General features: G+C 47.5%; 1 protein-coding gene across 3 annotated transcripts in view; it reads right to left on the reverse strand.

Annotated features, from left to right (window-relative positions):
• The window catches only part of KIF26B (kinesin family member 26B), a 397,293-nt gene that overhangs the window by 204,914 nt on the left and 165,135 nt on the right, over positions 1–27,244 (reverse strand). For 2 of the 3 annotated variants that reach the window (XM_053912426.1, XM_053912425.1), the window contains one exon: positions 25,949–26,482. In XM_053912426.1, the coding sequence (XP_053768401.1) occupies positions 25,949–26,482 (534 nt within the window). Of the gene's footprint in view, positions 1–21,314; positions 21,443–25,948; positions 26,483–27,244 lie in introns of those variants that run through there. The other variant, XM_045184416.2, reaches the window with a different exon arrangement.

Consider the following 27,244-nt stretch of genomic DNA (forward strand, 5'->3'; position numbering starts at 1 on the left):
CTGCTTATTAGCTATGCTTCCACAGGGAAACAAAATGAGATTAAGAGGCTGCACATTGGATTACCTGGAGCTCCCGGGGCCTTTAATCCTCACACAGATCCTGGCCTTTCCTAGCCCTGCCGTGTTTTGTCTGTGCAGACAGCATCATGTCTCTTTAAGGAGCAGGCCCTTCCCCAAGTGTGTGTCACTGTCCTTCAGCTAAGTCTGGGCTAATGCTGGGAAAACTTGCCAGAAAACCAACAGTGCATTCGTTATGCTGGAATTTAAAATATGCATTTCTTGTAGGCATATTACTTCCTCATATATTCCGTGAGCTCTTACGAGAAATGCTTGGCTGTGAGTGACCCACCGCAGTCTGCAGAATGACCGGTTGGCTAGATGCAAAAGCAACATTGCATTCTGGGCAAAACCGGGGAAACAAAGGCATGCATGCACTCACACACATGCACACACGCACACACAGGCATGCACCCCGCAGGATGCCAGAGAAGAGGGCCCACATAAGGCAGAGGGGTGAGGTCAGCAGCTGCTGGAGCTGTAAGAACACAGGTCTGCGGGTCTCCAATCAGCCAAGGAAGGAGCTTCATCCTGTTTGGAGCCCTTGCAGGAAGCTGGCAGCAGTGAGGCAGGCTCCAGACTGCAGGATTTCTCCTGCTCTGCCCTGGCCAGCTCCACACCACCACCCTGAAGGAGGGACAGTCATACTGGAAACGGGCTGGACCAAATGGAATTGCCAGGGTGAGCCCAGTGCCTAGCAAAGGGTGACTCCTGCTTCTGGCCCTCCGTGAAAGTTGCCCTGCATGGTAAGAACCCAGTCTGGGCCTCGCTTGGTTGGTGACTATACCAGGGACCCTCTTGGTCCCAATTCCCCAGCGGGGGAGTGGGGGGGGACTCATGAGACTGCATCTGGGATGAAATAAGACAATGCAGCCGACTGTGCTCTGCGGTTGCTAACGTCACGATCAAATACGAAGCAGGGATGTTCGAAGTACGCCCCTGACTTAACATTTGTACGGCCTCTGTCATATCACCAACGCATCAAAGACGAAAACACCACCACTCTCCCATATCACCAATGGCCAACAAGGAACCAGTTTTGGTTAGGAGCCAGCTCACTGCTCCAAACTGACCTCAAGTCTCTCACATCTTCTGTTTACCAAGTACAGGAATGCCAAATCCTACGCCATCCAAAAAGCTATTTCCCCCCAAAAAATTTTCATGGAGCTGGAGAAGTCCTTAGGTAGATTCGAGGTCAGCTTCCAAAGTGTCAGTGTGAAGAGAGGTGGCTGAGATTGGCGTGCGGCACAGCCAGATGACTGCAGGACTTATTTATGCAAACTAAAGACCTAACAATAGGACGATGACGAAATTCCAGAATGATCGCAGACCCCCCGCGTATACCCACAAAGACAGAGTCTGTCGTGCAGGCATCAGCCAGGGGCTCAGTTCCAGCCAAGCGGCCGGCTGTGGGGCCTTTGTAAAGTCCACGCGTCTCTGCGACTGCGCTTCCAAAATCAGGGCTCTGCCCTAAAGAATACGGAATAAAAACCCTCAAGCATCCTTCTCCTCAAAGGACAACAGCTTCAGACTCAAACCAGGGCTTTAAAGCCTCTCGTTGAAAACCTGCACGGGACTAGGCAAACACTTGTGGGCTGACCTCAGATAATCTCGTGAAGGGGCTGGAATTGTTCTCTGGCTATTCCCCTCTGAGTTTAGGATCACTCACTCCATAAAGCTGGTAATTTAAACGTCCACATTGACCTTCCACGTCCAGAATTCAGGGAACAGCTCCGCGGCAGAGCTGCTAACTGGGCAACTCTGGGTCATTACCCTGATCGGGACAGTCCCAAATCCCTCCACCTGACCCACGACAGACTTTGCATTTGATGGTCTTCTAAGTCAGTCCACCCAGTTGATTCAGATGATTAATAAAATACACTTATTTACAGGCATGTGTTTTCGTTGCATATTTCACTAGCTACTTTGAGAATGCTTTTAGGAGTTTAATGATGTTTGGATATTCCTTAAACCTTTGTTGACCCTGAATTCTCAAATTGAAGGATATTTGAAAATCTTGGGCCTCGTGAGTTGTAGAACTGAACTCCAACATTAACGTTGCTGTCATCGGATTTCTTCAGGTCCATATAATTTTCTCCGCACCCCGTTGCTTTTAACACGATTAGCAAAGAGACAAAGATTTTCTGTGTGAGGCGACACGAGGGAATCATATAATCTCAGGATGCTTTCGCTAAATAAATATTCTTTTTTTTTTTCTTTTGTGGCAGTAACATTCCATCCAGTGTCCTAATTTCTTTCCTTGGTGACTCTACTCAAATTTCTCCTCTGTTCATTTAAGATGTTGGGTTTCTCTTCTATTGTACACACTATGGCTTTTCCCAAAGCTCAGCTATACTTTCCTCTTGTTAGAACTCTGTAATATGGGTCAGGCCCAGCAAAGTCAATACCAACTAACTTATTGTGAGCAATCTAACTAGATCTCCCTAGCTAACAAACCAGAGCCAGCACGGCTGGCAGACCCTGATGCCTCAGGGACCCCAGCCAGCACAATTTATTCTCAGACAGAGCTGGACGCGGGATTTCCTCTCTTCCACATCTGCCCTTTTGTTACAGACCTTGAGTCCCTGGGGTCTGCCCTTGAAAACAGAACCGATCTTTTGGGATTCTTGTCTTTCATACACACTTGAAAAGCTATTCATCCAACGCCGAGTTAAAAGACTCTAAAATGTATGAACAAATCAGCCCCGTTGCAATTCCTCCTAAATGGGATTATTCTCTTAACAACCTCTTGGAAAAAAGCAACAGTATCAGCATCTCGGCTAAGTCTGTTGGTCACCTTCCTCAACTCCCCCTAAACCGCACATCTACCCCTAACACAAAGTAGCCTTGAAGTCGGCGGGGCTTCCACATGGATTGGAGGTCATACAAACAGAGCCAGGTTCTCAGTCCAGAGCATGGAGTCTACCAGGCCATCTTGGAAAGACTGGTGGCCAAAAACTACAGCTGTCAAGGCCAGCTGAGAAGACGTAGAACTTGCAGGAACCCCTTGTCAGCGTGGACTGCAACATACCCATGTCGGAAGGCCAGTTCCACGAAGGCAGAAACAGACTTTGCCTTTGGAGCATCTTTACTGCTCTGAGCGACCCTCGCAGCAGAAGTGTTTGAAAACTCTGCTGTTGGATTTTCTGTGGGGCTTACCGCCAGCACGCCTGCAAACTGTCAGCCACAGCAAAACAAGCACGTGCTCATTTCATAGGTAGCTTAAGATTTAGTAGGTTGTTTTCTCCCCCAGAGCCTAAGATGAGGCCAAAGTAAGCGCATGCACACACACACACACCAGAACTGTTCTTCCAACCAACCACAGCATGGTGATTACCAGAGTGACAGAGGGGTAGGGGAAGGGAGAAGAGGTGACAGAAGGAGATCCGACTTGGGTGGTGAACACACAAAACAATATACAGATGATGTGTTATAGAATTGTACGCTTGCAACCTATGTAATTGTATTAACCAATGCCACCCCAATGAATTCAATAGAAATTTTTTAAAAAGAGAGAGACAGAGAAATTGTGCTCAAGCAGTGCCTTGGAGAAAGAATGGCTATTCCTCCCTGGGGGGACAGAGTGTTAAACAACTTCTCAAACATGCAAAGACACGGTTGAAAATCAGTAAACATGTCCACTGAGGAAACACATGGAATAAAGAACCTCACACCAGATTGGTCCTAAAGGGAATACATCCCCAAAGTGGGGTTGCTGGAAGGTACGGATGTTCCTTCCTTCTCTAAAGACCTTTAAGGTCAACCAAAGCAGCCGGCTGATGAGAATGGCTCTAGTTAGACCTACTGAGCGGGGCAGAGCTACCAGATGCCCAGACGGCAACTCTTGTCAAGCATGGGATTTCAATGCATCAATACCTCCAATGCCTAGAGCCCAGACCACGGGGACTCGCTACTCACTAAGTTGGAATTTCATTCAAGTCCCCAACAGACCTTAGCCCAGAGTGAACCTAACACGCCCCAAGCTCGCCCATTGTCTCAGCTGACTGACTTCTAAGATAGTCCTCATTGTCGCCAACCTGTGATAAACACGTCTTTCATTTCCAGCCTCGTTCCATTGAAAAGATTTCATTCTATTGTCCCCTAAGCAGACCTGCGTGTGTCAAACCCTGCCCCCTGAATTTTGGTTTGGGACTCATATTTGCTCTAGATCACAGACTTACTATCCATTGTTTTTTTAACTAGACCTCAGGAAGTTAAAGGCTGTATTTATAAAAGATGCTTTATCTTCAAATTCTAGAAAAAGCTCCCCTCCAATCCAGGTCACCATGGGGATCATTTGCCACATTCAAGGGTCAAACATGAAAAGGCAGCATGGGGACGGGAGGCGTGGGCTCGCCCTCTCTCCCCCGAGCCTGCCAAGCCGCAGACAGGAGGGACCCAGAGGAAGGCACCCCATTTAAAGGAACTTTGTTCTGTGTGCGCTTTGTTCAAATCCCAGAGTGGGAGATGACCCACAATAAGCCACTTGAACCTTTTTTCTCTAAGTCTCCAGCTGAAATACAGTATGTGGGAGTTCTTTCAATAGCAGCTATGCAGGCCTTTTCAGAAACTAAATTTGAATACTCCACAGTCACCAATTGGGTATATAACTGCTCAACAGCAGACTTGAAAGCTAATGGCAGCAACCCCCTCCTCCCTATACACACCAGCCTCTCCCTACTACCTTCTGGCCAGGCCTTCTGGGGGATTCGCAACAGGCAGCTCTGCCTCAATTTCCAGCCCACAGGGCCGGGTGCCCCTGTGCGGGAGACCCCGCCCTCCTCCCTGTTGCCTCCCATTATTTGCTTATCTATTTGAAGCGGGAATAATAAGAACAAACTCAGCTAAACTAAATTGGTCCTTTGTCTGCCATTATCATAAAAATTTTATGTAGGAACTAATAAAAACATGCTTTACGTGCACAGTGACGTGGGTTTGCACAGGCAATAATATCCAGCGAGTTATATCCATAAATTCAGTTATAGACGCTGAGGAATAAACATTTTATCTTTCCCAATGTTTGTGTTTATTGGATGGAAGGTGTGAACACACACGAGCATACCGCTCATCTGCGGCCACTACAGGCCCCTGAGTCGCCCTGGATGCCTCTCTGTGAGACCAGCAAGGTCCTTCCAGAAGTTTCTGGGTGATTTTCACAATTCTTTAGCCTCTTAAGACCTCAGTATTAATCATGCCTCTGGTCTCAGTAAATGGAAAGCTTTTTAAAAAGCTTTTAAAAATAAATCACCTTTGAAATGAGTTCAGTATTTTCTTAGAATTCTTTTAAGTACACAAAAAGATCCAATTCTCTTCCCAGTTGGGACCTTGGGGCAGATTTACAATAGATTTAATTAAAGAAGCTTTAATGAAATCCAAACCTAGCAAAAAAAAAAAAAAAAAAAAAAAAAAAAAAAAAGGCGGATCACTGGATAGCCATCTTGCCCTCCAGGAATGCGCTCTCGAGCACACTAAACGAGTTTGGGTTTTTCGCTTTGTGTTTTCTTTCCTCCTAGATCCGCACTGTCCCATGGGAGCCACAAACGCAACCCGCCTGTGTCACAATTTTAAGTAGCCACCTTAAAACGTAAAAGGAAACAGGTGCAATTAAGTAATATATTTCATTTACCCCAAAGTATCCAAAATATCACGTCGACATGCAACCAATCTTTAAGAAACCTTACTAAAGAGATATTTCGCATTCATTTTGTCAAATGTTAAGTATTCCAAATCTAACGTGTATCTTACAGCACAGTTCAGGTCGGACTGTGGCCGACAGCTGCCCAACGGGATGGTGAGTCCCCGACCAACCCAGGAAAAGATAGCTTCAGACAAATGTCGTTATTTGTGTGATGCTTAGACATATAAACTAGGTGCTACTTACTAGGCACCAGGAACCAGGTACTACAAACTCAGAATCCACATACTATCAATACTATAACCTCAGAAATATTAAAATCATGTGACTTTTAAAGTCCATTTTTCCTGTCTAAAATTCACAGTAAGGAAGGTACAGGGAATCTAAAGTAGGTGAAAAGGAGGATTACCTAGGGCACCCAAAGAGCAAGTCTCTACGCAGAGCGATCAGAGGTAAATTAGGAAGTCACCCGTCCGACCTCTCTCCCAGCCCGTCAGGAGGCCTGCGGCCTATTCCACGCAGACCACAGCGAAGGCCCCTCTACACGCAGCCGGCCCTTGGGAAATGAGAAGCCAAGTTTTTTCCATTTTTTTCCCCCAAAGAAGCTATGTTCCCAGATTTCTGTAACCTTCAAAAAGAGTGGTATCTTCTATATCCACCATCTCTCTGTTTCTTAGGGTAGATATGAAAGAAGACACTCATACAGGGCATTTGGAAACTGAAGTAGTGAACCAAAAAGTATCATACCTGATTTTTTTCCTAAAGTTAAGTTTTGGCAAATAATTCCGTTTGTCCGGGGTTAAATGTTGCCATCTGAAAAATCACCCCAGTGATTCTAAGTCTCTGTTATGACTTGCATGCTTTTTACTGAATGTGTTATTATGTTTAGTGATGCATACTGATGCGTGTTAAGCAAGACGTTCTGAAGGGCAGAGACCAAAACTGCTGAGCACACCCTTTCCGGAGCTAACCAAAACAGTGCGCGCATAGAAATGCTCAATTATCACATGTGCCGCTGCTGTGGACTCAGGAGCCACAGCAAAGTGCTGACGCCAGGGCCCTGAGTGAATGTAAAGGTATTGTTTTTATCTGTTTCTAGATGCACAATAGTGTTTCAAAATTGAACAAAGACTCTCAAAATGATCTTTTTTCTCCTCAAGGATGAAGGAACAACTTCTCGACACTAAGCCGGATTGACAACAGGGGGATGCAGAATGATCTCAAAGCTTATGATCTATCTCTGTGTGTTTTGAACAATGCTAAGAAAAGTCAACCCTGCGTCAAATGCACACGCAAAGTTCCTCACCCCCATCCCCACCACTGCACGTGGGAAAACGTTTCCTGTAAAATGGAAGTACATTTGGATTCCAAGAACGCAGCCTTGGTTTTCCAGTGAACAAAAGGACGGTGGTAAGTTCAATGTACATTATAATTAGAAGTCTTTTTATCTAAAGATTTTGAATAAGCCACTAAAATGACCAATTAACTGTAATAATGTTGCTGTTCAAAGATCTTCAAAAAGAGACATGGCAACTAATTGCTACCAATCCTCCACAGAACCCCGTACTGAAGAGAAACAATGCTATAAAGCACACGATTGGGTCAGCTGGGAAAAGTGGACTGTACAGCGGATGGTTTGAAGTCATTCATCAATGTTCGTTTTATTGAAGTTGGTACCATACTCTGACTACACAAAAGAATACCTTATTTTCTAGGAAATACACAGGAAAGTTTTAGGCGTAAAGGCTCATGCATGTTACTCTCAAGTGGTTCAGAAGGTGTCTGGACCTGACTGCAGAAGATGTGAAGTGATGGCCTGGCTCACATCTGGACCAGGTGGGCCACCCCTCCGTGCCCTGCCCCTGGCTCTTGCTGTGAGCACAGGTCCCTCTTCCTGACTTCTCCATAGGAAGAAGTGTGGGCTGCGGTTGCTGGGTCTCAGCACTGGCCCAGGTTTCTGTCTCCTGCACTCATTCCCACAGGTGATTAACATGGTCCTTACCGTGGCTCCAACAGTTGATAAGACTCCCCATAAGGAAGTAGCCACAGGCTCCTTGGAATCCTGGCTGCCACCTGCAGCAGCCAGGACCATCGAAGAGTCAAGGTGCCGGGGGGAACAGCCTGGGTCACAGAGTCAAGAGGCAGCTTTGTGCATTGAGGCAGGAGAAGGCATTTTTACAGCCTTTTCCTCCCCTGCCTGGGAACGCCCACTTATTCTGAAGCAACCTAATCCTCCAGTTCGATAAGAAAACCTCCAAATAAAAGAGAATTGTGGAAGCAGAGCAGAGCTAAACCTCAGAAGTCATCAAACCTGCACTCTCTCCTGATGCAGGGGCACTTTCCAGGGCGCCTTCGGGGATCCTCCAGAGATGGGAAGCTCCCTACTTTGCAAGACAATATTGGATGCTAGTCCACCTTGGAAAACTGATTGTTCGAAAGTTCTGCTTTGCAGTCAGCCACAAACTGCATAAAAAGGAAGACCGGAGAGCAGGAGACTTGTCTCCCTCGTTGGCCCCCCTCCACGGCCCCTTGACAGGCGGCACACCAGAAACAGCTTGGGAATGAGCGGCTCCATTCATGGAAAATCTACACACTGGCTCCTCTTCCATCCTCAGGAGCAACAAAAATCACATCCACTGTCTCGTCCAAACTCCAACATCTCAAACACACGGCAACACTTTCGTGTTCCCCTGTCTTCTCTTGTCTGGCCTAAAATCCCACAATTTCCAGCACCGAACCTCACACTCCACAGTTTATAAAAGGATTTATCCTTTTTTTAAAAAAAGGCAAATACAAGATTACTGATAGAACGGATATGATCGCGTGGAAGACAGGGTCCAGAGGAGAGCTTAGGATTGACTTTACCACTTGATTCCAATGTTCCTGCCACGAAGGCAGACGGGAGACACCGTGAGTTTTACGTCTCTGTATTCAGAGGGGTAAGCAGACCAGCTCCTCAGAAAAGACAAGGTTACTGCCTGTGTCAAGGACAGTTGTCTTGTGTAGGTTGGGCATTGGACACCGGGGAAATGGAGCCATGTAATGGATACTCAAAATTCTCTTTTCAAAATTCACAGCAAAGGCTGAAGCGAAATTCAAACCGTTGGCACTCACAGTAATTTCTAATGAAAGCTTGAAGGTAAAAGCTGAAGACATAGTCCAGGGTGGGTGATTAAAAGGGTCAAATGGACTTGGTCCGAATACATAAATGCCTTCTTCAGGATTTCAATCTGACTCCAGGAAATCACTTGAATAGCTGGACAATTTGTTAATTGGGCTTTCAATTACTGACCCTCAAGCAAACATCTCCTCCTGTAGGACTCGGAGCCCTGGAGAAAAGAAGGCTGGGGATTACACGCTCTTGGGAGAGTCTGAAGTATACTGATCCTCTATCCTTGATTAAGTGGCTTCATAAATTTCAGAGACCAGACAAACAAAAGGTAAAGTTAGCATCGTGTAATAAAAATCAGAACCCTAGCCAAGGATGTCACAACCCTGCTGAAATACGGAAATGGGCCACAGAGGTGCCTGCCCATAAAACCAGGCTCTCGGCAGGACGCGGTTTTAGGAGGGCGAGCTGCCACAGTTGTTAATTTTTACAACAGTCCTGCCAGGCAGAAATTGTTTCTCCAGTTGTATAGATTCAGAAACTGAATCTGAGGCTCAGAGAAATTCGCCGAAGGTCACAGAGCTAGAGGTGGTCCGGAAGGATCTAAATGTCAAACTGTCTGCCTCTCAATTTGGGGCTTTGCCCGGGGCATCACCTGGCCTCCCTGGGCCGCGGTCTGATGCGTGAATACAAGGTCATGTCATGTAAATATCATAGCATAATTATGAAGCTTCACATGTAAAAAGGCTGAGGACCCCAAAGAGCTTTTCTTCTATTGTACAATGTTTTTTTGTTGTTGTTTTTCACTTTGCTTAGTTTTCTGTGTATTTATCTGCCACTCTGCCTTCAAAATGCTCACACATAGCAGCTGTGAGGATCATTACCTCTTATTCAAGAATTCTTCCCCTCACCTTCCCGACCCGCGCCTGTGGACTGATTGCTTTCCCTTAAGTCTACTGATGTTACCATTTCAGCGATAAAACTAAAACTTTAATTTATATATGTATAAACTAATATATATATACACACACCATGTGTATAATATACTTGTATGTAATATAGATATGTAATATATATTTAATGATTTTATTTTTATTTTAAAGTATTAAGCCCGTTACATTTGGCACAAAGAACATCTTCTATGAACTATATTTTCCCAAATAAAAAAAATAATCAAAGCATTGACTTTTTTACATTTTCACAAATCTCTTTAATGCCTGGCTTACTTCTTTTCAGTTATGTGGCTTATTACGTATGAATACGTCGTTTCTGTTGACCAGATGGAGAAAATTCAGCCTCATACAGAAAGATGGTCAATAAACGGAGGACTATTTTGTAATATTTTCGGTATGTGTGGAGATTCTTCTTTGATACAATGCTAAAAATAGACAAGTGGCAGTTTCCTTGAAGTTTCATGGAAATGAGCAACCTGAAGCCGCATCAATGAACGTTCGGTATTTAGACTGTTGCCCTAAAACCCATTCGGTGACCTCGGGTGGAAATCAGGCTACGCTTCTGTAACACCATGCACCGGTCGTTCGGAAAACGCTGGGTTACCGAGTTACCCATGTCTTCTAGGTGATGATGTATTCCATTGCACAGTATCGAAAATCACAGTTGTTAATGTCGCCATTAATTTTCTCAGAAACATCTCTAAACATCCGGAAGTTTTCAGGGTCACGGTGGCAGAAGCGAGTTTCCTAAAATCTAAGCCTCCGACTGAGAATTCAGGTGTTGTCACTGATAAGCCAACCCTGTCGGCGTGTTCTTCATCGAGACACATCTGGAGGGCTTTTCTTAAAAAGGACATTTGCACTGAAGAATGTCCTTGATGAGGCAGTAAAAATGATCGATTCTATTAAATCTAGAAATGTGTGCAGAAATGTGAGGTATTCGGTGGTGCACGGCGTTTGTCTCAAGGAAAAGCATTGGGCAATTGTTCGTGTTGCAAGTGACTGGCCTATTTTTTTCTTTTTTGCTTGAAAAAATAAACCATGGGTATTCAGATTTGAGTATTTTGCAGACATTTCCTCAAAAGCGAATGCAAGAGCTTGCCCCTTGGAGGAAAACACTGACAGAGCTGGTCTACCGGAGATAAAGCCTGAGCTCTCAGTCACAGGCTCAAACTCTGGAAGACCTGATTCTGCCACCATAACACGCCATTAACCTCATAGTCTAATATCGGGCTCATTGCCAGCACATTCTGGTAATAAAGGGAGATAAGTTGAAACTTTTGCCAGTTGTGCCAGGAGAGCCGTGTGTTTGTGTGTATGTGTGTGCACAAAAGTGAGCTTTTTGAGAGTGGACACAGTGTGAAATCTGGAATTACGAAGTCCTAGATGTAACAGAAAGTGAACTGCCTCCTCCCGTCTGAGAAGGAGAGACATCCCTCGGAATGAGCTTTCTTGCCAATGCAAGTCTAACTTCAGGGATGGCTCCGCCAGCCTGAAGGCCACCACCTGTCTTCCCCAATGCTTGCTGCTCCAGGGTCACCGTAGAGGGGACAGGCACACACGTGACATGGGCACACGCCAGCCCCAGCGTGGCTGTGCTGTGGGCAGGTCCGAAGCTCAGAACCAACCCACTGACCGAATGCTGTCCCCCTCCTGGGTGCCCACGGACTCCAAGCAGCATTCCGAGCGGAAGCACAATCCCAGACAAACTGAGCAGAAAGGTCGGACTTGTAACGCTGACAAGAAGGACAGGACGACTGTATCCTTTTCCCCCGTGGGACACAGTCTCGGCAGCCTCTTCCCAAGATGACTTAGCTTCTTCACTCCTCTCCAGGGAGGTGGAAGCAGATGTGGAGGAACGAGGGACCTACTCAGTCACACTCCTGTTTATGGTGAAAATACGTCGGGCCAGATTAATTAACAGTCGTTATCCTGGCGGTCTTCAAACCCGGTAATGAATGCTAACGGCATCGTATGTTCGAGACGAGAGAAACGAGAGTGAATCCGGGCAAATCAGGACGGGGACATTTATGTGACTAGGCATTTAAAGCGGCTGTTTTTTAAATCAATAATTAAAAGGGCCTCATTCTAATAGTCATTTTAGTCTCACTTTTCAAGGAAAAATATGTTCAATCTATATACTTTTCTACTCTTTCAAAAAGTATCAGTCTAGAAGGGAAGTTAATCTTAGTATCTTATGTAAATAATGTAATAAATAATGTAATAATAAATAAGATATTATGTAATCTTATGTAAATCTTAGAAAGTGATTTTCTTACACTACAACAAACAATACTACTAACATGTTTGTATCATCGGCCTTTCTCCTTAAAGAGTAATTCTCACCAGATACTAAATGTGAACTTTATGTGCCAAAATATTCCAGGCACAAGAGTCTCCATGCCACTGCCGGAAATGCCTGCAGTGTCAGGAGATGGGCACCAGAGTCACCGGGGAGAGAGGCACGACTTTTTCCACTCAAGGTTTCAAAATGGCCTATTCTGGCCTCAAAAATATAAGTACATTTGCAGCCCGAGTCGGTAACTGTGGCCCAGGACGATGACCATTTCCTGGGTGAGTGACAAGCGGTTGAGTAATGAGGGAGAAAAGCGCAACTTGAACTCAGTCGCTGACACCTCCCCTTCTGCCCAGTCTGCAGGGGTCACACCAATGCCCAGGCACACTCTGGGGACATGCCAGGGCAGCCCTGCCTGCTGCCAGTACCACGCATGCAAGGGAGGCTGGAAGGTGTTTTTAAAGGTGTCATCAAGAGCTGGGCTGGAGGCCCTGGCCGGGTAGCTCAGTTGGTTAGAAAGTCATCCCAATACGCCAAAGTTGTGGGTTTGACCCCCAGTCATGGCAGGTACAAGAATCAACCAATGAATGCATAAATACAACATTCTCTCTCTCTCCTCCTCCCTCTCTCTCTAAAAAAATCAATCTTTTTTTTTTTAAGAGCTAGGCTGGATAATACATCCTCTCCTTCATCCGCTAATACACTATTTACTATTTACTTCTGGATTACTGTTCGTATAAAAGTTCATCTAATTCACAGCTATGTAAATAACCAACATGAAACTGCATTCTTCCTGATACCTGGATAGAATTCGTATCTGGCTTCCACCTATTTCCCCAAGCATGACATCTGTGTTTGTCTGGGCCCTGACCCCAGTGTGACCTGCATCTGAGCTGTGCCCAGGGACAGCCCTGAGAGGGGGACTAAGCTACTCATCTTTCCTCTCCAGCACCCGGCACCTGGCGTACATGGGTGTCTCCAACCATTGAACGAATGAACCTTCTGACTTGACTGCATCTCCAACTGAAGTCCTTCTCTCCTCCCGGGACCAGGGAGTGACACAGGGAGGCGTGACATTTGCCATAGGTTAAGCTGATGAAGTTATTCATCACTTGCCTTATCAATGGATAGCTTTGGAAAGGAGGTTGTCTCGAGGTGGAAGCAGTGGTAAAGCTGGTCTCACAGCCAGGTCAGCGGACCCCTATGAGCCTGGCGGTGTTTACACACACCAAGGGGGGTGGGGTAGGGGCGGGGCAAGACTCTCCTGCTTTGGGCGGTCAAAGGTTTGTTCTCCAGGACCTGAGCCCACAGCCTTAGTGTGGGTCTAACCCCCGCCCACCATTGAGGGCAAGCACGGAGTCACTCAGTGCCGCTCCTTAAACACACCACTGGCTACACCCCCCCCCCCCCCAACACAACGGTGCAGGGAAAGCAGAGACTAGTCAAACAGCCCCTCATCCCGCACTGGCTTCCTGCACCAAGACACACTGATAATCAGCAGAGTCCCACCACACATGTCCAAACCCTGTGCCCTGTGTCACCAGAAACTAGGACAACGCCTGTCTCAAAAAATGTTTGCTGAATGGATCAGTAAATGAGTGACTTTGTACCATATGGTGATAACACAGTAGCGCTGCTTTTCGTACCTAGGTGTTGCCCAGACAGATGACACAGCGGAGAAAACAAAGAACCGGAGCCAGAAGCCCTGGGTTCCAGAAGAATTAGCTTCAAAGGCTTCTCTTACCTGTCCAGGCACATCTGTCCCTACACCCAGTGCCACCTCGTCCCCTCACTCAAATCATACCCACCTCCCACGTATCTCATCCTGACCTTTCCTTGCCTCTGCCCTCAGCCGCCCCGTTCAAGTCTCCCCTGGATGACATACCTGCTCAGCACCCATGCAGCACCCAGCCCAGAGACCAGGGAGTCGCCCTCGACTGTCCTCTTTGCCCCACAGCCCACCCGTCCTCAAGGCCGTCGGGCTTGGTTTGAAAGAGCCGTGAATTCTATCATCCCTCCCCGATCCACACACCCTCCCGTCGCCTCCTCCAGGCCCCTTCCCCTCCCAAAACAGTGCTGCGAGCTCCCCACCACCCAGTGCCCAATGGCTCCAGATCCATGCATGGCAACGAGTTTCACCCAGCGCGCCGCAAGGATGTTTAAAACCTGCGACACCTGACTGTTTAGTGGGGGCACTGACCTCTCTTCCCTCGGGCTGTCAGACTTCAGAAACAGCGGCCAACGCGACAGGCCAACACAATAGCCGTCCAGCGTGAACTCCCTGTCCTGAACCATGAGTATACGGAGGTGCATCTTATTGGTCACATCTCACAAGGTTGCGTCTGATTGGCTAATCGTCGGCATTGGAAATCCTTAGATACACATATAGGGGCCTGATTTTTTAAAAAGTCACTTTGGAGCAAAAAGGGTAGGTAATTACTATTACTATGTTTTTGTAAGTCAATCAAAATTATACCTATTTTTTGTCCCATTGGCAAGAAAATGCATTTCTGGGGTGTGCTGCAGAACTTCAGTAATTAGTTTCTGTGTGCCAGGGGATGAGCAAGGTTGAAAATCGCTGACATATGGTTCCTTGTCACCTAATTACCAGGCGCCTTGGACACAACTCAGGGGTAAATCCCACGCTTTGCCTGTGTTTAATGCTCCACCTTCGTCTTCTGCTTCCACCCCCGCTCCCAACACACCAGCTTCGTGACACCTTCATGCCTTTGTACAGCCGCTCCTCTTTCTATCTTGTGCCCCTTTCCCCAGACTGCCTTCCCAATAACAAGGGTGCTAGGATGTAACGGTACTCTAGGAGGAGGGTGAGTGTTTGCACTGTGTGTTTATAACGCATGTGTAATCAATACATGATGCTTATACAGATACTACGCTAGTAACATACATACCTTATAAAACATTTAATGGTTACTGTAATTCATACGTTTACATCAATTAACCCCAAATGGTGCGTTGGTTCCTTTTCCACTTACCCTATTACGGAGTTAGAAGTTAGCAGCTACTTAGGAGAGGTTGAAAGGCTTGCAGTGTTTAAATGAGTGACTTTCTTTTTAATTACTGTTTTCATCCTCGTTGCCTTTTCTGCCAAAGCTTTTGTATAAATTGCTAACAAATAATAACGTCAACTGATTTCCACTGCAAATCCTTTCATTTCCTTTACCCACCCATTCTCAGCAACGCAAAAAAAAAAAAAAAAAAAACCTGTGATAAATTCAGAATATAGGGGTAAAAATGAGGGGAAAGTATGAATAATTTAAAAGCTAAGTAATTAAGTCTTAGAAATCTCAAGAGATGATCGTGTAACTTAAAATTAAAAAGGAGAGAGAGAGAGGCGGAGAGAAGATGTGAGTGGGAGGGGAGGAGGAAGAAGCCCAGGGACCAAATATGAACAATCATATGAATAGAACCTGTGACAGATAAAGCCAGGATGCCTCACTGTTTACTATTAACATCAAGCTCCCTTGTATCCCTATACACGTGTGGAAATGCTGGCTACCAAACTGCTTAATTCTAACACATTACTAAGTCAGTGCTCAATAAAACACTTGTTGACTACATTTTTCAGCGGCCCAAGCTAGGGAATCCCTCTGTGCAGGCAGGTCTATGCACGTGAGCCTGCACCTTGGATCTCTCACCTTTGCAGCGGGTACATAGTAGACGCAGAGGTGGGATTCAGAGTGGTCGTCCTCAGCACTCTGTCATCTCCCCAGTCGTCCCAAAGCCGGTGCCATGGCGATGGTGGCACACTTCCTGCCAGGCTTTCACGAGCCAGACACCCGTTCAGGAACAAGCTGGTGTGTCGCCACCGGGTAAGGCTTCTAACGAGAGGAAAGCACCTTCCACTCCTTGCTTTTTCCAGGCAGCCTCAGCTCCTACCACTCATCTTTTCTACCGGTGATTTGTGGACATGAATTTTCACACCTCCATTCCCTGTCCCTCCCTTACCTGCTAATGGGCTCAACGGGGTGCTTGCTGCTTCCACATGGCTGGCTTCACGAACTGTAACTAACACTGGGTATTTGAACAGGGGGTTGGAGGGAGTGGGCCACCCAGCCTGAGAGCAGCTGTGACTCCCCTGGCACCTGCACGCTACCCAAAACACTATTTAGAAAAAGTGCCATCTGGCCTTAGAGGAAAACAAAACCCTGATGTCTTCAACAAAAATTCCAGTCCACAGTCTCAGCAGACACGGCTCTGAATGCACCTCGATGCTACAGGTGTACCCCGCACAAGAGCTGGTCTCCAGGTGTCCATCCTGTGACGACTGCTAGAGCCCGAGCTGCCTCATGGTCACATGCAAGGGACGCCCCCTGAGCCTGCCAGTTCCACCACTGTTTTCCAGGGGGCCGTGCGTTGCTCCAAGTGTGTGTTCCTCACCTGTAAATGCGGTTAGGCTGCAGGAAGGACAGCCGGCCGTGCTCTCCGCCCTACACACAGCCCATCTGCGCCAACTCCGTATACAGTTTCTCAGTACAGATATCTTTTTGCAACTGTGTATGCAACTTCATTTAAATCCAGTGCTTAGAACTCAAAAAAATAATATTTTAGAATGAAGGCATTTAATCCTCACAGCAATCTTAGGGTACTATTTACTTAGGATACTTGGATACTATCAGAGAGGACATTGAAGGTTTGTGTGGCCAGAATGTCACCCTGTGAGTCAGATGTCGCACGCAGAGCTGGGTGTTCTTTCCACTACGCCAAAACCGAGGTCTGCTTTCAGGGAGGATCTGTCTGGGCAACAGGGGCCTTTCTAAAGGTTATGTGTTGGGACACGGAATATGAGGCCACATGGAGCGGTGAGCGCACAACAGTGTATACAGATGTCGCATTATAATGTCGTACACCTGAAATTCGTGTTATTGGTATTAACCCATGCTACCCCAGTGAATTTAGTTTTTAAAAGGCCACATCATTGACAAGGAAACGGCCCTGTTTCGGTAAGCTAATGTATGCCTCACTAGATGGCAGCATTGCTAACGAGGCTTTTTTGGGGGGGAGGGTTGGCCCATCTTTGTCTCAACTCTGTCCCCACAGGCCTCCCCAGCTCACAGCGGGATGTCACATGAGGCACTTACTTCTGCACGACCTCACAGAGCCATGCAATGTGAAACCTGACTTGGAATCCTCGTGACACAGAACTGGCTTGAGAAAAGTTGGTGGAGGCTGCTGTGAGTGGCCGCCCCAGGAAAGCCACACCCTGACTGACCTGGAGAGCTGGCCCCCTTCCTGCAGCAGGGCCCAGAACTGTGTTGGAATCGCAGCTCCGGCATGTCCTCTCTGTGTGACCTTGGGCAGGTCACTTGATGTTGCTGGGCCTCTGACTGACATCTGTAATTCACAGAGCATGTGAAAATGCCCCCTTTGCTAATGGTTCACTCTTCCCACCGATGCTGCCTCGCAGCCAAAGCCACAGGGACCGTGGGAAGCCAGCCTGGCTAAGCTCCTGGAAAATGCCAGACTGGCTCACACTGGCCGTGCCATCCCAAAACTCCTGGTCACAGTCCTGACTGTGGATGTGACTGCTCCCGCTTGCTTTTCATAGGGCCCCTCCCTTCTGCCCGGTGTCTCGGTCATTCCCAGACACTCAGACCAGCTGCTGAAAGACTGTGTTAATTCTTTGAGGCCATTGGCATTGGGGCACTAGTAACGCATTAAATTGTCTCCAGAGTCCTAAAAATGGTGACTAATATGCCTCCTAAACACCTCAATTACTCCCCGGGAATGACTTAGGCATATGAAATATATGATTCATTACCTAATCCTCACAAATACCTCTCTGAGATAGAGGCATGCTAATTTGTCACGCTAAAGACTGTTCACACAGTAAAATCTCAAATGGAAATTAATTAGGTATATGCCTGGGGTGGGGTAGGCAAGGAGGAGACTTTAATTTTCTAATTTATTGAAGAGTGCCAATTATGTCTTTAAAAGAAGTATCTGTATTTTTAAAAGGAGTATCTGCATGTTATAAATAAAGATATAAATGAATAATAAAGCAAATATATTACAATTATATTTTACCATAGGCAGGTAAAATATAAAATTATCTATTTTACCATAAATAAGAAAAGCAAGAATGAAAGACCTAAGTACTCTTTCAAAGCGGTCCTTCAATAAGAATTGTGTCCTGGGGCGAATTACTTGATATTTCAAATTAACTCCAAAATAATGAGGTTTTACTCTTTTGGATTTTTTGTGTATTTATTTCTTCCCTTTTATTGAATTTACTGGGGGTAAAACTGGTTAACAACTATATAGCTTTCAGGTGCACAATTCCTCAACACACCCTCTACACTCTCTACCATTCTGTAGAATTTTAAATGAGTCAAGTCTATTTTGTCTCCTCCTCTCCCTTAAAAAGGTCTTCAGATAAGGAGGAAAACTGGTCCATGGGCCTTCCAATATCTTATCAACTTACTTGTCTCATTTAGAGTCTGACGGCCTCATGGAAGACCAGGTGCACTATGGGAAGCTAGTCTCCAGCTCCGTGTAGAGGTGGCTGGTGTTTTCCGAGTTGCTGTGTGACATTTATTTCACGTGCTTGATACTTGTTTTATGGTTTTGCTCTTGCTTCCTCGTCTACCACTGGTTCCTACTTTGGGGGAGAGGGCCCAGCCCCCTCTCAGTCTTGAGCCATGTGATCCTGAGTTGACTCAAAGTGACGTAAGTCGGGGGTTACAGTGTGTCAGACATGGTGCTAAGGACTCAACATACATTGCCTTGTACCATGTCTGCAACAGCTCCGAGACTTTCCAGGGGAGGAAGCGCACGCACACGACAGTGCAGACAACTGCCAGGGCTCACAGGGTGAGCAGGAAGTGGGCTTCTGGCTGGTGCAGGAGCAGCAAATCTACCGTGACCCCCACATCCAGTCCTTCGTCATTCCAGACATGGGTAAGATCATCGATAAACATCAGCTCCAGACTTTCCTTAAAAAAATCTGTTTGCTCTTTAAAAAAAAAAAAAAAAAAAAAAAGCAGTTGCTGTTGTCACCCCTTAGCTAGCTCACAGTGGGCAGTGGGGAATTCCTTAGTTCTTTCCCCCAACTCTATAGAGAAAGCAAATATGTTGTGTGAAGAAACCAAGACTGGGGAGAATGGCTCAAATGAGAGAGGATGGGAGACGCAATCGGAGACCAAAGGCAACTGCGAACGTCTATAGCTAGAGAATCTTCCCTCGGACCAGCTCTCCAAAGCTGTGGTTCTTGACCCACAGGAGGCAAGCCAAGGCTGGGATCCCACCCCCAGGTATTCTGATTGGGTCGGTCCAGGGTGTGCCTTAGGCACTGGTGTTTTTTAAAACACTTCCAAGGGATTCTAGTATGCACCCAAGGTTGAGAATCCCTGCTGTCAAGCAAGGAAATTTTCCTATTACCCTGTTCCAAAATCTCCAGTGGCTGCCTCCTGCTTACCGACTATAAAAATGATCCAACCAGCCCTGCCCAGGTGGCTCAGGTGGTTGGAGCATCACCCCCTATACCAAAAGGTTGAGGGTTCCATTCCTAGTCAGGGCACATACCTAAGTTGCAGGTTCGATCCCCAGTTGGGGCACATATGGGAGGCAACCGATCAATGTTTCTCTTTCACATTGATGTCTTTCTAAAGTCAACAAACATGTCATCAAGTGAGCATTTTAAAAAATGATCCAACGCACACATTTTGCTCTACGATTCTCCACGTGCTTTCCAGTGCTCTGGATCCTCATGATGGTGAGAGTGACCTCTGGGGCAGTTCTGTGAAAGCCCCTTGTGTCAGGTCAGAGGGCCCCACAGGGAAGATGAACTTCCTTCTGCACATGTTCCAGTGTCCCCATGCCCTCCTCCCCACCAACTTGGAGTGTCTGGTGCGGTTTCAACAGTATGAGAGACTTACATAAGCTAATTGCTAGCTACCCATGCAGAGTGGCTGTGGTGTGCTTGTGATTATGATGCTGTAACAACAGGGAAATCTGAAACAATTGAACAGCAACCACGCAGGATGAGGAACCTCTCATTCTGTGGAGGCACCCAAATGAAATAATCTGACTTGCTAGTGTGCTGTCTGATCCAGCGGGCAATGCAGTTTGTCGGGTGGGATGAACAGCCCATGTGCTCAGCTGTACCGCAGGTTTCTACAGCAACCTCTCTGAGCTCAGGGGGCACTGCAGGTTTCTACAGCAACCTCTCTGTCTGTAAACCTCACCCAGCTCCTCCTACTGGGCTCTTCAGCTACCAAGCGCTTACTATGTGTATTAGTTTCCCACTGCTGCTGAAACAGGACCACACATCCAGCAGCTAAAAAAAAAAATCACATAAATGTAGTTTCTACTCCCTAAAGTCTTAAAGATCAGAAGTCTCAAGTGGGCCTGCAGAGCTGGTTCTGGAGGCCCTGATTCCTGGGCTTTTCCAGGGTCGAGAGGCTGCCTTCAGTCCTTGGGTGCTGGCCCCTGCCTCCATCTTCAAAGCTGGCAGCCTAGCATCTTGCTCCTTTTCTGATCTCGGCTTCTGTCCTTGCACTGCCTCCCTCCTATAAGGCCCTTTATGTAAATCCTTAACTCAGTCACATCTGCCAAACCCCTTGCACTATCCACAGGTTCTGGGAATCGGGACATGCATGTGTTTGGGGGGGCCCTTATTCAGCCTACCACACCAAGTAAATGACCAGATAAACAATATTGCTGAAATGTCCTGATGAGGTTTGGGTGCTCCCTTCCGACCGTGGCCCTGCCTGTAGGAGGTGACGACCCCTTCGGAATTCCATGCCAAGCACCACTTCCTTGAGAAACCCTCAGTCCATGACTGAGTACACAAACTGGTTCCTTTTCTTGTGTTCATGGATTGTCGTTCAGCGTAAAGATAAATAATACTCCCTTGACCATCTACAAACAGGAGAAAACAAAAGCCCATGTTACTAGCAAAAGCCTCTCTGATGTCATCATTTGTCAGGTTGTGACATCGTCTGCTATTGCTCCGGCTGGGCAGAAGCAGCAGCACGTGGGCACCAGGGCCGGCTCGGAAGGGCACTGCGCATATTTCAGGGCAGAGGCAGCTGAGCAAAGAACGTGAATGGGCAATTTCTACTCCGGACCCACTGCAGACACCTAACCCTGCTCCTTCTTGAGAAGTGACTCCGTGAGCACAGAGCACGTGTACCCTGTGCCTTGGACATCAGCTGCACCAGAACAAGCACTTCTGGTTTCCGTGACTCCCCATAAACACAGCCTCCGAGTACTAGAGAATCAGCCTCCCTCCCAGAGTCTTACCTTCCTTTTCTGGGGCACTAGGAAGTCCTCCAAAAGGGCTAGCACCTCGTCTCTGACCTCTGAAGAGCAAATTTTGGGTACTGCAGAGGCCCTACAGCTTAGCAAATGTTGAGATGTTTCCAGGTCGGTGCTGCTAATGCATCCCTCTTGCTCATACACCTTGAAATGTAAACTCCCATAATGCCTGTGCTTTCCAAACGCAATTAATTTCTAAATATACAGGAGACAACCCCACCCTGACTTCAGCTGGAGTTCAGTCAAGCATCATCTGGGACATGGATTCCCATGGATGCCTTCTGGGACAACAGGGTAATTTTCGCCAAAGGCGTTTTCCCTTCACTCAAGGGAGGCATACCAAATGACCCATAATGCATTTATTACTGGTGTACTAACCCAACATCTTGAATTTCCTTGACAAGTTCAATCTATCAAAACCCTATAAAACAAAGCACTTCTACCCCTTTCACATGTCCCTGGATTGAGCAACACCAAAACGCCCCTGGATCCTGCTCGTTTCATGCAAGGGTTGATCGAGTACCACACTAAGACACTTCGTGTTGAAGATTAGCTTGGAGCCAACAAACTGGTGGTTCCCACCAAAAATCGTGGGGTCTGGATAAAATGTTTTGGCCAGGATTTTTTTCCCCTAAATCTAGGGCCAATCATAAAAAACCCTTCACGTGTCCCTGAGACCGGAGCCTGCTCTAAAGAGTGGCCACTTTCACACATGTTGGCCACAGTGAGGGATGTGAGAGCAAAATGGCCCCATGTCCTCAGTGAGCCCCTAATCTAGCAGAAGAGATCAAACTAAGACTCGGGAAAGTCTCAACAGAAGAAACTCCGTGTATCTCAGCCTCCAGGTTCTCCTCTGGCAAGTGGGGGCACTGAAACACATCATCAAAATTGGTACCCCTTATCATTTATTAAATAGTTTCACTGTTTTTCTTAACTATCCTCCACAACAATCTTACAAGGTAAGGATTTCATAGGTAAAAAAAAAGAGACTGAGATGTTAAGCGACAACACTGAGATTGAACCATCAGTGGAGCCACGGACTTGAAGGAGGCAGGGCAGGCTCCAAACCTCCCACCGTCCTACAGAACTGGGTGCCGTGATTCTGAATCGTAATGTTCCGTGATTGTGGTGTGATGTGTAGTCTTTCCCCGGCTCCTTTACTATAATGGGTGTACATCGGGCAAAGGCAGCTGCCATCCAAAAAGGAGGTAATTAATTGACAGTTGACCACAAGGAACTAATCCAGGCACGTCTTTTCCAAGTCAAAACTCATGCAGTCAAATGAAAATTCTAGAGCATCTTCTGCTTTCAAGTATGTGTGCAGACTGTGTCAAATGCCTGCAAATGAATGAAGGAGAGTCTTCCTTCGGAAGGTAATAGAAGGTTGTTGCACCGTGAAGTGGGTAACGGGGCTGACGGATCTGAAGGGCCTTCCTCTCTATTGCCTGTGCACCCTGCTTACTGTCAGAAGTCCTGTCCTCATCCTTGTCACCCTCCTGAAACTGCAGAAGAGCAGTGTTCCCATCTCCCTGGCTTCTCAGGGCTTCGGGCCGTGAGTGTGGAGCAGAACCCACAGTGGTGACAATGTCTAGACGCCTCTCTGCCCCGGGCACCAGCTCTGGCACTGACCCAGGGGGCCATCTGCTCCATGTGGCAGGAAGTGGGAGTCCGGGCAGGCAGGAAAAGTGAGGTCAGCTTTCAGAGTGGCCAGCCATCCCTGCCGGGCTGGCGGGGCTGTGAACTGCGGAAAATTTACTGCAGGGAGATGGCTGTAACAGGAGACACCCAGTCTGGCCGGTCCCAGAGCCCCCACCACAGGGCACCAGGATGACTGCCATGACACGGGGACATTGATTCACGGCCAGGCACCAAATCTCTTTATCCCAGAGAGATCGCCTCTGATCCCTTTAACTGTCACTCGGGGGAAATGCAAGCATCAGTCTGTTCTGCGGGGGGGAGAGGCCATCAGATGGACCCAGGACAGTCTCAAGTTGGTGGCTTGCATGCATCATTTTTGTAGCTGGCTTCAGGCCACAGCAACTCACCCCTGCACCACGGGGACACCTGGGAGCCCCCCTGTGTGTCCTCAGTGCGGTGTGGGCGTCTCTGCACCTCTGCACTCACCTCCCTGGCTTGTCGGGGGAGGTGCACCTGCCTCCACCCCTAAGCACCACAGGTCAGGAACGTGGGTTTCCAACCCGAAGCAGGAGCCCCACCCGACACCTAGCACAGTGCCTGGCACTTGGTTAGGGCTTAATGAACATCTGTTATCATACAGGAAATTCTCTCTCATCCGAGGTGGAAGGAGAAGAGGAGGAGCAGAAAGAATTATTGCACAAATAGAAATGCACCACGACCCCTGATTTTCCTTTTAAGCAGCATCTCTAGCTTTCCCCCTGCCACATGCACACACACGCGCACACACACTTTGTCAACACCTTGACTATTTTATATGAAAGCACCACTTCCAAGTCCTTTTGTCTTTGCTCACCTGTGCTGTGCAGCAGCTGAGTCCTCCAACTAACACCTGCCCACGTTACAGGTGCTTAGGGGGCCTGGAAGGTGACATGGGGGTCGTCCATGTAACAGGATTATGTGACAAACACAACCCAAGATGTGTCGAAAATATGACCCGGCTAGAAGGGTGTGCCCCCGGGCATTTTATGTGTAGCAGCAAGAACCTCACCTCATGAACTGATGCCTGCTTCTGTACGTTAGGACGCATCTGTATAATGGAGAGCACTTATGTAATGGAATATTAGCCTACCATTAGGCATCCTATTTTAGAAAAATGTATAATGGCATGGGGAAAATGCACCCAGCATACTAAGGCAAAAAGCAGACCACAGAATTGGACGTAATCACACTGCACAAATTGTGGGTACACAAACGACTTGGAGGAAATAGACCCAAATGTTACACAGTCTATTTCTTGGTGGTGTTGATTTTTAAAGTCTTATGTAAACGTTTTCGTATATTTTTATTTTACAACAGACATGCGTTATTACTTTTTGTACTTTTCCAAATAGCAGGTTTTACAATTGCAAACAGAAGAAGTATGTGATTCACCAGTGGAAAGAAGCGATTGTGTCCCTGGCCTAGATGCTTATGTTGAAGCACATTACTATGAAGCCCCACCCAGGGGGCCCCTGGCTCCTCCTCCTATTTATATCCACCACCCAGAAAACTCTGCCCAGAAGCAAAGTGGCAGCTAGGCCCCTGCAAGCCAAAATAGGAGTTCTTTTATTTGGTGTGCCCTGTCTGCAAATGAGCCAGCCCTGGAAAAGATGTGGACAGGAGACACCTGAGAAAGCTGGAAGCAGCTACAGCTGGGCAAACCCTTCCCCTGGGCGGGAGAGAGCTGGTCTGGGTTCTAAGAAAGATCGAACATCCGCCCTGCCTCCTTCACCGGCCTACTGTGGGGTTAAATAAAATGACGTGTGTGCTTTGTTTTGTAAGCTACCAAGCACCCGGTAAATCACCATCCGGCAGTCCAGGAACGCTCACTTCTTAAGATAACAATCCATGTGCCCAACTTTCTTGCAAGATATCAAGAGAAGCCATCTATCCTCCCTCCTGCCGTCTAGAAAAGTTACCAGGAAGTTTATCAGCCACGTTTAACTCATTTTATGTTTCCCTGTACCTTTGCCCCACGTAATGAAAACTATGCTATGTGTTCACTCAACTTGTTTCTTTTTTGTCTTGGGCACACACACAGACTGACTTTCCCAGCCTCCCCCAAGGGAAGGTGGGGCCAGGGGACTGGTTCTGGCCACTGGAATGTAGATGGAAGTTAAGTACACTCCTTCCAGGCCGGCCCCCCCCCCACCCCCATGGGGTTCTCTCCACACTCTTTCTTCCCTCGCTTCCTGGCTGGTTGCGCAGGGTCTGGAGGAAGGCTCTGAGGCCTATGCAAAGTGGTGACAAGTCCGATGGAGAAACCAGGGTCCCTACATTATTGTGGAAGGCCACCCACCAAACAACCGACATAACAGAAACACGTAAGCAGTAAGCGAAGGTCATTTTTCACACCAGTTATCTTCCCCGACTAACACGCTCCACGATCCCGGCCACCCCTCCACGCCACGGGGATGGTCAACGCGTTTGGCTGGTGCGGGGAACAGAGAACGCGTACCTTAAACCCAACCCTCATCCAACAGAAAACTCAGCCAAGAAAAATGAAGAGAAGTTTTTCAGATTCCTTGACAGCTTTAAGACCTGCTCTCTTATTTCTACAGAAAAACTTGGGAGTACGTGCTAACTTAAACAACTGTGCAAAGAAAGCGACAAAAGTGGAAAACACATTTGGTAACCTGATCTCAACAGCACTGAAGAGGAGTCGTGAACAGAAAGGGGACAGCCCGTCGAGGCGGGAGAGACAGGAAGGGAGTCCACACCTGTTGCAGACAGTGTGGATGACGAGAAGGAACAGCGCTCTGTTCAATGGTTTCTCATGTATTTTATCTTTACAGAGCAATGGCCACTGGGGTCCCATGGAAATGCTAGGCTCTGGGTTGGGGACTTCCCAAAAAACAACAGTGGCAAAAGGAAGTGTTACCTACCCACGTCTCTGCTTTGCCTCTATCCAGCCCTACTCGTCCTTCCTTAGAGGTACTCACCTGGTAGGGGTACAGGGTGACCCCGTTGGTTCTCGACAGGGACCAGGTGCCGTCCAGGTATTGGTGAGCCTGGATGGCCACTGAGTTAAGGATGTTTCCATTGCTGGGACTGGTGGCCATCTGGAGGCTGACTTTGGCCTGATGGGTTGGGGACACACTCTTCTTCTCTGCCCCATTGCTGACTCCAAGGCTGTTGGGTTTGCTGTTATGCTTGTTGGTGACAAAGGCTGTGTAGTTGGAGGAGGCATAGGAGGCGGGCACAAAGGCCCAATCCCTGGGCTGCTGGAGCCCCACATGCCGGGGCCCCACCAGGGCGGGGATGCTAGGGAGGGGCGGCGGGGAGCCCGGAGAGCCATCGTAGTGCTCACGGCCAGCTGCTTGCTCCAAAGTCAGCACCATCTGGATGGCCTCCTGCTTCAGCTGGTTCAGGTGTGTGGCACAAATGTCACAGCGGTTGTCCCTGTCATTCCATGCCTTCCGGATGGTGTTGGGGACCTGGAGCTTGTCATGAATTATAGCTGAGAAAGCAGGATCCTGGAGAACACACAAGCAGAAAGAAAAGAACCTGTGACTCAAGCCTGGTTAAGTGCAGTTCAGATGGCCAATCTATGTAAGTTAGGCCCCAGATTTACTCAAAGCATTTAATTCACATCCAACAGAAATGAGCACCATACTGGCAGAAGAGCCTCTGGGGACAAACATTTGACAGATGCAAGATTTTTATAGCGAAGACGTAAAGAATTAAAAAAAAGATTTCTACGCATCCTCCTTGCCAGACCAGACAAGTAAGAACATTCTAGATTCTTCTTGTGCCTACTAAAGGATTAGAACCGTCCCTGGATCCTCCCAAAGTGTGCATTAAGTAGGCACAGACGTTTGTCCAGGCATGACAGGTGAATGCCGTCATTCTGGACGAACGCAACGTGGCCCCTGGCCCCTGTGAACCACGGAAAGTTGGTAATGAATGGAGGTGCCCCTTGTGACCCAGAACAGAGATCCTAGTCTATGAAAACCTTGGCCTCGTTAGCACTGTGTGCTAAGTGCCATTGGAAGGGAAGCAAACTCAGCAGACTCTGGACCAGAGACCCGGCCAGCTCCAGCAGCCCAGCGCGGCACGGCAGGTTCGCTCTGGTGACCTTTGCTGGCTGTGCCCAATTCCGGCATCTGACATCCTGATCAATTAGAAGAAAAATATCTCCCTGACACACAGTCCAAGTTACTTTTCCCCACAAATTTCACCTAAAACTACAGTTAAAAAGTCTTTAGCTCAGAAGCCTGTTATCTAAAAGAAATCAA

Source organism: Desmodus rotundus, chromosome 10, assembly GCF_022682495.2.
Source record: "Desmodus rotundus isolate HL8 chromosome 10, HLdesRot8A.1, whole genome shotgun sequence".
In the NCBI taxonomy this organism is placed as follows: domain Eukaryota; kingdom Metazoa; phylum Chordata; class Mammalia; order Chiroptera; family Phyllostomidae; genus Desmodus; species Desmodus rotundus.